Consider the following 12,103-nt stretch of genomic DNA (forward strand, 5'->3'; position numbering starts at 1 on the left):
GAAGGGACTTGTCAAGCGTCGAACTAGAAGCTTAGTTCAGGCCATTTCCCTCTGCGTGACTTGGCAAAGAGAGAAATTGCCCATTCCTTTTAAAAATGGAAGTCTTAGCTTGCCTTGGAAGGGAATCCCAGAGACGTCTGGCTGAGCGAGGGGTCTTGGTAGAGCCAGGTCAGGAAAAGTTGGGAAACGGAGCCGGAGCCGAGAAGGACAGCCAAGGGGGCAGCACTGAGCTGGGGAGGGTGAGGGAGTGGGGTCCCCCGTGCCCCAGCTCGGCGCCCAGCACTCTCGGCCTGTATTTCAGCCAGGGAGGGCCGGCCTGGGGGGCCTCTCACTCGCAGTCCCGCCCAGGGCGGCTCTCCCGGGTCTCCCCCTATTTGGCCCGCGCGGCAGGGCTCTGGGCGGGGCCGGAGGAGCGCGGGGGTGGGAGGCCCGAGGAAGATGCGCGGAGTTGGCTGCGAGGCCGAGCGCGGAAGGCGGAGGGGTGGGGATCTTGGGTGGGCTGCCCCCTCCGCCCTGACCCGTTCCACGCCCCGCGGAAAGCGGGCGCTGCCAGTCGAATCGCTCCCCTTTCAGGAGGGAAGGGGGATCAAGGTAACTAGCCCCTTTCTGCTTAAAAAAGCCAAAGGAGATCGTGGGTAGCTTCGCAGCCGCTCCGTCCCACTCCTGGACCATGCACCCCTGCATCTTCCTGCTCGGCCACGGGCGAGGACTTGATTTCTTGAGCTGAGAGCTAAACCTCGTCGACTTTTCTTCTCCCCAACAACTGAATCATGCCATGTGCCCAGAGGAGCTGGCTTGCAAACCTCTCCGTTGTAGCTCACCTCCTTAACTTTGGGGCCCTTTGCTATGGGACACAAGCTCAGCCAGGCCCGGTGCACTTCCCGGACAGGAGGCAAGGTTAGTGGCTTTTCTTTATCTCCTTTGAAAACCGTGGTGGAGAGACGCGTGGAAAGTTGGTTGCTTCCCCATCCCCTCCCCCACTGGCTGAACTCTGCAAAGCCGTTTGGCTGAGTCGTAAGGAAATCTAGGCTGGGAGCTCAGTGACATAGGGTGTCTCGGAATTCATTGTTGAAGGTGGTGATTCCTTAATTCTTACTGAAAGGCGAGTATCCCGGATCTCTTTCACACCAACGCTGAGGCAGGAAAGACCCAAGTGATAGCTGGTAACGCCCCCCTTTTGTCTTCTCTTTCAATGCTGCAGTGTTTCAATCCTCTATTTTTCAAATTCTGAACACGGAAAATGATTTTTTTTTTTTTTTTTTTGAGTTCCAATCACCACTGGCAGTCATTGCAGTATTTTTAGTTAGTTTCAACTCTGGACAGGGGAGGGGAAATGTGATTCTGGCCCCCTGCTGAGTGAGTTTGGCTGTGTTTTGGTTTCCTGGAAAGATTAAGGCCTGTGTTTTAAAAATAACTGTTCTTTTGGGGGAGAATTTACCACCTTAGGGGCTCACCTTTCTCTGTCCTGCCTTCTTGATCACAGCTGGCTGCATCTCCTGAATGTCATGAAACTCATAATGCTATAGAAAACACTGGAAGAGGGTATGATGACAGTTTGGTGTTATTTAAGCCTAACACCTTGAGCAGAGCGACACTGTTTCCTCTGCTTTTTTATTGGACTTGGAAGGGTCAGAGACACTTTCCCATTTGGTAGGGAGTTCCTTGGGCCGTCTAGGAGAAACAGAGCTCCATCAAGGCCTGAGTGGCTGGAGAAAGTTCCCTGCACCAAGACTGCTAAGGCACCCTGTATGTGTCAGCCCAGCAACCACTGACAACAGCCTTCTGGGGTTCAGGGACTGTTGTTACTGCCTCTGTTTTAAAGATGAGGAAATTTGGTGAGTTTATTGGCCCAGCTCACAGTGGAGTGAGGTTTTGTACCCAGGTAGCCTGGCTTCAGTGGCTGGCCTCTCAGCAATAATAGGGACAACACACACATACACAGACATACACAGACACACAGACACACACACACACACACACACACACAGAGCACTGCTTTAACATCCATTAAGTCCTGTGTTTGCTGACTGTGCTCCAGTCTTGAGAAGCTTCCCTAGCATTCTGACCCCCTTAATCCCCAAGACCACTTGGGTGGCAGACATCACGAGCTTGTCTTTGTTGAGGATTTCCACACAGGGTTCTGCCTACGTTGCAAAGTTCTAATACTGCTGAGAGCTCATCTGCTGTGACTTCAAGAGCCATCAGAAACAAGTCCCTTTGCTTTCCTTGGAAGCTGGAGCCCAAACACCACCGGGGTTAGATGTCAATCAGCCAGCACTTGCTTGTGTAAACGGTCCAGATACAATCTCCCACCCCCAAGTTTAAAATAGCAGCGTTTGTTTTTCTTTGAAAAACAGCCCCTTTGTGAAAAGTCTCTCTTCTGGCAGCACAAACAAAGCCTGTGAGCACTTCCCAGGGCATTTGGAGATGATTTGGTTCAAAGACACACATTCTCCTGGGTTGGTTTGCAGCTCCCCTTGCTCCAGATCTACTTTGTAAGCGAATTCAGCTTAGTATAGAGCAGACACTACTGGGCTTTGCTCTCTCCTGTCTGGAAGGTGAGAGGTGGTTGTTTTCCTTGGTTACCATTGGGATTAGGTGCTGAGGGTATTTGATATTGAAAAATAGCTGTGAAGTGCCCTGAGTTTATTAACGATGTGTGGGTATTTAGGTTTTAAAAGCAATTTGTTTTTAAAAGACTTTTCTCCAGAATATTTGTTTTTAATCAACTCACCAGTGGATTTACAAGTAATCTGCATTTGGTACAACAGAAATTTCTGAGCAGGCTTTATTTAAAACTGAGTGGAGAGAGGGAGAAAAACTGAGGTGGGGGGGGTGTAGAGAAGGAGAGAGGTAGAGGGAAGGGATGAGAAAATTCTAAGGTTTCTTGGTAATAGGATGACCTGGTTTTTGCCCCAAATGACCAGCCTGCCATTTCACAATGAGCCAAACTCCCAGTTTCCATTTCTACTCTGACAACATTTTTGAATCGCACCCAAGTTCAGAACCTTTAAACTGGCAAATCACTTCATATATCATGTCTTCCATCCTTCTTTTTACAGATGAAGAGGGGGAGGGGCTAGAAGATGAGTCTGTCAGCACCTATTAAATGCCACTGTCACCAGGGGGGTGAAAGGAATTACACAACATCCCACAGTTGGAAACATTCTAGTCCCATATAATCATTAACGTTCTTTCTAGTTCTAAGGGTTGGGCAGAGGCAGGATTTTAGCCCTGGGAAGGAGCATGGAGGCAAATCCAATCTTTCTTGGGACCAAAAATGGCAGATTTGACAAACTCTGCCCAGTATTCTTTCCACATCGCTCACTTGTGATATAGATACACGTGCAGTGCCTTCCACAAGATGTCTTGGTTCCCAACTAAGTATCAGAACAATGGGAAATACTGCTCTTGTACACAGCATACTGCCTCTCTTCTACAGCCAGTGACAGCCCCTTGGGGTCCTTATCCCTTGTACAGTCTGCAAGTCACTAGCTGCTTCTGTGGTCTCTTTTGCTCCTGGAGACTCTGAAATCAACAGGGCAGGCACTTTATCCCGTGGTGGAGATATGCTTTCTGCTGCATGGGTTTTGCAAGAACACAAGGAGTGTTTCAAGACAAGCGTTTCAAGCGTACTTCAAGACAAATGTTCTCGTCATGTATCTATGCTCTTTGAAAAAATAAGGAAGGAAATTATTTCATATATTCTCTTTAAAATTTTTTTAATTATAATTTAATTTTAGTTATTTTAATTTTATTTATTTTTGAGAGAGAGAGCACGAGCGGGGGAGGGGCAGAGAGAGAAGGAGACAGAATCTAAAGCAAGGTCCACGCTCTGAGCAAGCTGTCAGTACAGAGCCCGACGCTGGGCTCGAACCCACAAGCTGTGAGATCATGACCTGAGCCGAAGTCGCACGCTTAACTGACACTTCAGCGCCACCCAGGCGCCCCTCATATATTCTCTTAATGAAAGAAGAGACTTCACCGTTTTAATATTTTATTTGTGTTAATTATCATAAGCAATTATGGTCTGGAGGTTAGTTGTCGTAGGGTTCGTGAGAAAATCCAACCTTGTGTGTTGTACTTTACAACTTTGAGGGGATCAACACTGTTCACCACATTTTGACACGTATAGTTTTCTATGATAAAAGTATATTTGAAAGGTTACAACAACCCGTGGAAGAGAATTATGAAAATGAACTATTACAGAATTTCATTGCGCTTTTTATTAAGAGTCTTAGAAATTTATTGTTCTCTAAGATGAAAATAATCAAAGTAAAGGGTAAGTGTAGATTTAACCTAAGCTATAAAATCTGGCAGGTAAATAGTCTCTCACCTCTTTCCTTTCTTTCTAAGCAGAGGGTGAAAGATCGCTTGGTGTTGTGTATTTTCAAAAGCACTTGTGCCAACAGGCTCACTCAGATTTCTCATGAAGTATCATCCATGTTTGTGACCAAGGGTTTCAAGTCTAATTTTCAATAAGGCAAATCCAAGTATTTAGGGCTTATAATGTATTTCCATAAACCTGCAGATGGTAATGTGATTACAGTGAGTCTCAGTCCCCGCCCCTCCCCCCAGCCCTGTTGACGCCCCACCTTGACATCTGGTCTCAGTGGTAGATGCTTGAGAAGCAGCAAAGGCAGAGGTTAGAAGGGTGGGCTCTGGGGTCAGATTGCCCCAGAATGAATCCTCACCCCTCTTCATTGTCTTTTTTTTTTTTTAATTTTTTTAAACGTTTATTTATTTTTGAGACAGAGAGAGACAGAGCATGAACAGGGGAGGGTCAGAGAGAGGGAGACACAGAATCTGAAGCAGGCTCCAGGCTCTGAGCTGTCAGCACAGAGCCCAACGCAGGACTCGAACTCACTGACCGCGAAATCTTGACCTGAGCCGAAGTCGGCCGCTTAACCGACTGAGCCACCCAGGTGCCCCCCTCTTCATTGTCTTTTTACAGTGGAGGGAATGAAGGCTAGATGAGGGACACTTAATAATACCTGTCCCAGAGAACTGTAAAGATTAGATAAAACCAAGTTGATATACTCTAAATGCTGTGCTTAACCATAGAAATGGTAAAAATGAGGAGCTCTTATTATTTCCTGACATTTTATTTCTCCATTCCTGTCATATCTCCTCTGAGCTGGGCTTTCTATTGGCCAAGGTCGTAGCTATCTCATCTTCCAAACTGAGTACCTACCGAGAGGAAGCCAAGGTGAGCATGGGATTCTCCCCTGTCTCTGCTTGGAGGTTACATTTATTTATGGCCATGGTGATCCTTGGTGGCCAAGTTTCTATCTTTAATACTAGTAGTAGCTATTGAGTGCTATTTGTCGAGCACTCTTCTAAATCCATTACATATATTAATCCACTGGATCCTCAAAACCACCCTAGAAGGTAGGTAGATACTGTTATTACGCCTTTGTGTAGGTGAGGCAAGTGCAGTTGGGCCACCACATAAGTCACACCCCTTATGTACGTGGCCTCTTATTTCTGCCCACACTTATGGGCTGCCATGGCTTCGCTACTTGGTTTGCAGTCAAATGAAGAGGCAAAACTAGTCTTATCTCTCATTACTGTACCTGATAAATAGGCAGTTATTATCTCCATTTATTGCTGTGCAAATTGAGGCGTCTTAAAGAAGTCAAGCCATTCTTTTCTTGTCAGATCATCATCCCTGGGGAAGGAGCGGGCAGGGGGCAGTGGTAGTATCACTTCTACTAGGTCATACTCTCTGCCAAGTGCACTGCTTATGTACGCGAAGGGAAGTGGCTAAGAACGTGGCTTTGAAAGAAGAACCGTGAGATTTCAATATGGATAATGTTGCATATTGACTCTGTGCCCTCTCGTAGGCTCAGTTTCTTCATCTATGAAAAGGGAATTCACTGAATCTGTGAATCACAGGTTGTGTGGGTACTGAATGAGAAGAGACCTGTGGTACTTGGATCATAGCAGGTGGTCATGAAATGGTTACTGTGGTTATTATCATTACATGATTATATAGCCAGCTTATGTTGGCTTTCCTAAAAATCCATTAGATCAAAAGCAACTAGGTCAAAGGCTCTAAATTTGTTTGCTTCTTTATTCTTTGAACAATAGTTGCTAGAGCTTAGGCAAGCTTTTTCTTTCATTTTATACTTTCAAAAATCATGGTGAGTTCTTTGAGATGTATGTTCAGAGACAGGTCTTATAAGGGACACGGAACTTCTCCTGAGAAGAGTCAGCATCTGGGCAGTGACCAGTCCAATGGGACTGCTGGTCCCATTGCAAGATGATGGCTATACTCCATTAAATAAGACTTTTTCTGCCCTTAACTTCCATCCACTGCTCATCCTGGGGTAGCCAGAGGTGTTGCCATGAGTAGTAGAAGAGAAGAGTAACTGAGAATAATACTGTGGAAGTCAACCACATCCACCCTTGCCCCACCTAACCTGGCCTTTCCTCTCCTAAGGTCTGAACTTGGAAGGGCAGTGAAACTCTGATATTGAAGATGTCCAGATATTCCTTGGGGAGTAGGCAGTACAGAGGACTGAGTCAATTTGACTCCTAGGTCATGGCACACTAGCGTCATCATTTTGTGCAAAACCCCTTTCTGGTTTTATTTTTTTATGCATTTTTGTCCCCACTCCCATTCCTCCTCATGGAAAACCATTTTAATGGGTTCCATATGTATTTTTTTGCATATGTTCTGGCAGACTTTGTATTATTGTTTTTGTGTGCATGTATTTTCCATTGATGTAGATGGCTCTGCATTCACTTGTATTGTTTCTTATTTTTCAGTGAACATTGTTTTTAAAGATTTTTCCATGTTGCTAGGATCTATTGCTCCTAAGTGCTGCAATTAGAAGCAATGGGTCTGGATTTTTTTACACCTAAACATTGAGACTGTTTATTAGTACCTAAGAGTGAAAACTCTGTGCTCTGCCCATATTTCATCCAAGGCAGAAGTGAACAATTTCACAAAGTGTGTTTGAAGGCAGTTGTCTGGCAGGGGGAGGGTGGGGTGGGATGGGGTGGGGTGGGGGGGAGGCTGTTTTATAAATGTATTCCATGAAGCCCAGTTCTTATAATGAACCAGCCACAAACATACTCCCTGATACAGCAACACGTTACAAGCCAGGCTGCCACGTGCAAGGTTCTAGGCTCCAGAGGCTTTGGGAATAAAGTGTGGTGAACAAAAGGCCTTGTAAAATGAGACCATTCTGGGAGCTACAGGAAGTAAGGCCTTGGGTGAGGGTCCAAAGGAGGGAGAAAGAACTTCAACCGGGGACTTTAAGTGAAAGAAGAGGGGGAACTGGAGTTGAGACTTAAAACATACATGGGAATGCACAGAGTATTGGTAGAAAGTGCAAAAGACACTGTAGCTGGGGCGGTAATACGAACAAAGCAACGCAAGCTAGAAAGTGCAAGAAATCCATCTAGGAGGTGGCAAGTGGAATTTGTTTCTCTCTCTCTTCCTTCCTTGCTCCTTTTCTTTTCTTTTCTTTCCTTTTTTTCCCTCTAAAGCAGAAGATTATTTTACGAAGTGGCTACTGGTTTGCTGGAAGTAGCCTGTAATCCCCAGTGATGATTAGCCCCTGCTAGAGAGACTCCTTGTTATTCTCAAACATCAGAATGAAGAGGAGGGGGCGGGGACTTTAAACACAAACGAGTCAAAAGGCCTATGTCCCTGTGTGTGGCAGAGACGAGTGTTCCCGTCTAGCATTTTTTAAAGTGGCAGGGTTCATCTTACCCTTTTATTTTGTGTGTTTTGTAAAAATAAAAATAAACATCCAAGTTTCTTTAAGCAGCCTTTGCTACGTTGCAGAACACTTAGGCTGCAACGGGTGTGAAGTTTGTCAGTGTGTACGGTGGGTTAGCTGTTTTTTCATTTTCCCTCTAACCTGAGTTAATGGGAAGTTCCTGAGGTGTTTAAGCTCTTTGTAATAAACAGCCAAGCTCTGTGATTTGTACTAATGAACTCAAGCCTCGAAATATGAAATATTCCTTATACTGACCTTGCCCCTTTCCTAACAGTACTCATGCATTAATTCTCATTTTAATCTGTCTCCTGCAAAGCATCTGCCTTCCAGAGCTGTGCCTTCGTGTTGGTGCAGACTGCCACGTGTGGTCAAGGAGGGGCCCCGAGTCAATTTGAGTTGTTCAGGGAATTTACTGTTGACAGTACGTGCGTGGTAGACACAATCTGTAAACTTCAAGCCAGCAGTGGTACTTTGCACTCCGCGAGCTGAGGTCTAAGTTCCAAATAGCAGAGCATTCACCTTGCCACAGACTCATCAGGGAATTCCCTCGGTTTTATTTTTTGTGTCCTTTTCTTTCAGCGCATTTTGTCAAGGCCCTGCCAGAATATCACGTGGTGGCTCCTGTCCGCGTAGATGCCAGTGGGCATTTTCTATCACATGGCCTGCGCCATCCCATCACCAGCGACAGGAGGAAGAGAGATTTGGATGGCCCAGAGGATCGGGTGTACTATAGAATTTCCCACGAGGAGAAGGACCTGTTCTTCAACTTGTCAGTCAATCAGGGATTTCTTTCCAAAAGCTATATCGTGGAGAGGAGATACGGAAATCTTTCCCGTGTTAAGATGGTGGCTTCCTCGGCACCCCCCTGCCATCTCAGGGGCACAGTTCTGCAACAGGGCACCAGAATCGGGGTTGCAGCACTCAGTACCTGCCAGGGACTGGTGAGTGCCCGGGTCCATCACCTACCTCCCTTCTCTGTCCCCAGGCCCTTATAGTCTCGTCCTGCATGTCCAGCACCAGTGGGTTCACAGACACATTCAGCACATGCACATTGAATACTTGTGATGAGCGTGGTCCAGGCTGCCAAATGGGCTGGGGAGAAATGCAGAAAATCACATAAAAAGTGGATCGATCTGGGAGGTATGGAGAGTCAAGGCACTGAGGGTTCAGAGCAGGGAGGGTTCAACCGGGAATAGCATGGGAGGAGGGGAGGATTGGAGGTGGGTCTTCAGTCTCTGCGGCGGCTCGGAGGGTATTGTGACTGACTGGCTGGCCAGCCCTTTGGAGTTAGGAAAACCTGAATTTGGACTGAGAGGCTTACCAGTGGTGAGTAGCTGCTATGGCATAATGGCTGACTATGTGTACTTCGTAATCAGATTCGGTGTGGGAAGTTAGGCAGTCCGTTTATCCCTTTGTGCCTTTGCTTGTTTGTAAAGTGGAGATAATGACAGTACCCAACTCATAGAAAAAGGGTTGGCAAAGTATGGCCCACGGACCAAATCTGGACTGCCTCTTATTTTTTATAAATAAAGTTTTATGGGAACACAGATAAGCTCATGTGTTTATACTGTGTATGGCTGCTTTCAAACTACAACAGCAGAGCTCAGTAGTTGGGATAAGGACTGTATGGCCCACGAGGCCCAAAAATTGCTCTCTGACTTTTACAGAAAAAATTTACCGGCCCCTATAGTACAGTATTGTGAGAATGAAATGAGTTTATATATATACATATATATATATATATAAAACTTAGAAGAACGCTTGGTAAATAATACAGTCAATGGATGTTGGCTGTCGTTTTCATTTTTTTTTTTTTTTTTATGTTTCCAATATGCCAGGTACTGGAATGTGTCGTTTATGAGGTGGTTTATGTACATTGTCCTCTTCTGCCCCCCAACCCCCCATTTTGTTATTTTTCTAGATGATGAAGCTTGGAGAAGTTGAATAACTTTATTGGGCAGTTATTTTGAGCCTGAGTCCTTCTACCCCTTACCAGGCACCCCCCAATCCCCTCATCTCCCCTAGTTTTGGGGAACCACTAATCTACTTTCTGTCTCTGTTGCCTGCGTATTTAAAATCCTTGGTTTAATAAGCTTTTCAGGAGATTCTGATGCTCAGTAAAGTTTAAGAAGCACTGGCCCTGATCGAACATTAGGATCAACCCAGGAGCTTTTAAAAAGTACCCGTTCCCCACCCCTCTTCCCAGATGTTCTGATTTACCTGGTCTGAGGGTGAAGCGCAGACATCAGTATTTTTTTAAAGCTCCCAAGAAAATTCTAATGTGTAGTAAATGTTGACAGCCAATGAATTAGTGTGAGCAGGTATTAATTAGCAACATTAGTCAATATTACTCTAAAGTGGCAGCTCTTCCCAAGTAATTCTAACATGCAGTCAGGGCTGAGAACCGCTGCTCTCAATTGCCCCCTCTTTTCCTCTTGTGCTTTCTAAGGGAGATTGCACACTGGTTAGCATTATGTCAGGCTTGGAAACAGAATGCTGGGAGCTTTTCAATTTCAAATGGCCCCAGGGAGCAGAGCAAAGTACCATGTGGGCATTTTCAGATTCAGATTCCAGATTCATTCTAAGTACAGGAGCACAAAGAAGCAAATATTAACTAATGGACTAATGTGGTAGCCAGGATGATGGAAGCTTGTAGATTCAAATCACTAAATGATTTCGTCAGAAGAAGCAATCTACTGGGATTAGTTTTGAGCCTTTCACACAGAATTGAACAGTTAATGATAGTTATAAAATAAGCCGTAAAATCCAAATGAGTTTCTTTCATTTCTGTGAACATAACGAACTGGCTGGCTTCAAGTTCATTTGCTCGTGTGCCATCATCGTCAGTGCTTCTCATCAAAAGGATAGTGGTTGGCCTTGTGTCTGGTTTCCCCTGATCACTTGTCTGGGATCTGACCTCTGGGATATTTATTTTCCTTTTCACCAAAACAGGACCCCACACTCAAATTCACAGGATGGCAGGCTTAGGATGTATATTGGCTTTTAAGCCCCTCACCATTCCTAAGGACAGAGGTGGCATTTGGGAAAGCTTTCTGAGGAAGAAAACACTGTCATGTAGAAGAAGACATGAGCTTTTCCTTCCTCTGGCTCAGGGCTGGCATATTCTTTGCTTTAGATATAGCCATCGTAATGCTGGAGGCTGTGTTCTCTTAGAGTTGCCTAAAATTTAAGGTCTATTTAGTGTCCCTTGGAGCAGGCTCAGATGGTTGCGGACTGAAGACCCAAGAAAGGTCACTCATGACAGGGTGTGGGATGGCCTCCTTCCTCCATTTAATACCTTCCACACACCTCTGGTCCCCATCCTCTTGGGAGCTGCTCTCAGTCAGCCCATGTCCTGCCCAGCAGCCCCTCCTTGGTCATCTTTAACATTCTCACCACCCTCTCTCTCCTCTGAAGTCTTTATAACCTTAAAGTTACAGAATTTTTTTTTTGAACAGTTTAGTTGATTTGTTCCATTCTAAGTTTTTTGATGGAGAGACTTAATCAATTAGACTTAGAATTGATCCTCAGTGGGAGTCATTACCTGTGAGAATTCCAGTGGGGTGGTTTTGGATTTGCTATTGCCAGGGACCCTATCGGATTTGCTCCAGACTACTTTGTTGTTAGTATTTCAGCTGAGATTTTCTGCAAAATGTTATCCTGCACATTTGTGTACGATATGGGACTGGGGTTCAGATTCTTCATGGGTACCCCACCTCCACCGAGGGCTCAGTCTAGGCTCCCAGATACCTGAGTCAGTAAATATTTGTAATGTTTTTATTTTAATAAATATTTTAAAATTTTGTTCACAGTCAGGGACAGTATTTCTCAGCTCAGGCTTTATTAAAGTGAATATGGTTTTTGGCTCTATCCTAAACCCTAACCTCAATTCCCATCCCTACTGGAGAATTAGATCCTGACCCGAATCCAAATAGCTCTCTTTCTCGGGGGCCACTCAGCTTCAACTCCCCCTCAACTCTCTTTCCTTTTCCCTTTTGGCACCTTGAGATTTCCTTTCTTGATCTGAGCTCAACGATGGATTACAATTTTCAAAGACGTATTATTCTTAGTTTTTTTTTTTTTTTAGTTAAACTTTTTATTTTGAGATTGTTGTGGATTCATATGCAGGTGTAAGAACAAATACTGAGAGATCCCATGTACCCTTGACTCAGTCCCTCCCAATGGTAGCATCTTACAGAATTACTGCACAGTATCATAGGCAGCAGTTTGACATTGATATAGTCAAGATGCCCAACATTTCTATCACAAACAGTTCCTCATGTTGTCCTTTTACAGCCGTACCCATTTCCTTCCTGCCTCTCTCCCCTCCTTATGTGTACATTTTGTATCTAAGTCATAATCCATTC

The 12,103-nt window shown here is 45.0% G+C and overlaps 1 protein-coding gene across 3 annotated transcripts in view; it reads left to right on the forward strand.

Annotated features, from left to right (window-relative positions):
• Window positions 1–417: 417 nt before the first annotated feature.
• The window catches only part of ADAMTS12 (ADAM metallopeptidase with thrombospondin type 1 motif 12), a 343,919-nt gene continuing 332,233 nt past the window's right edge, over window positions 418–12,103 (forward strand). For all 3 annotated transcript variants that reach the window (XM_043600301.1, XM_043600310.1, XM_043600321.1), the window contains exons 1-2: window positions 418–897; window positions 8,316–8,677. In XM_043600301.1, the coding sequence (XP_043456236.1) occupies window positions 771–897; window positions 8,316–8,677 (489 nt within the window). In that variant the 5' untranslated portion in view covers window positions 418–770. The remainder of the gene's footprint in view (window positions 898–8,315; window positions 8,678–12,103) is intronic.

This window comes from Prionailurus bengalensis, chromosome A1 (genome assembly GCF_016509475.1).
Source record: "Prionailurus bengalensis isolate Pbe53 chromosome A1, Fcat_Pben_1.1_paternal_pri, whole genome shotgun sequence".
Taxonomy (NCBI): Eukaryota; Metazoa; Chordata; class Mammalia; order Carnivora; family Felidae; genus Prionailurus; species Prionailurus bengalensis.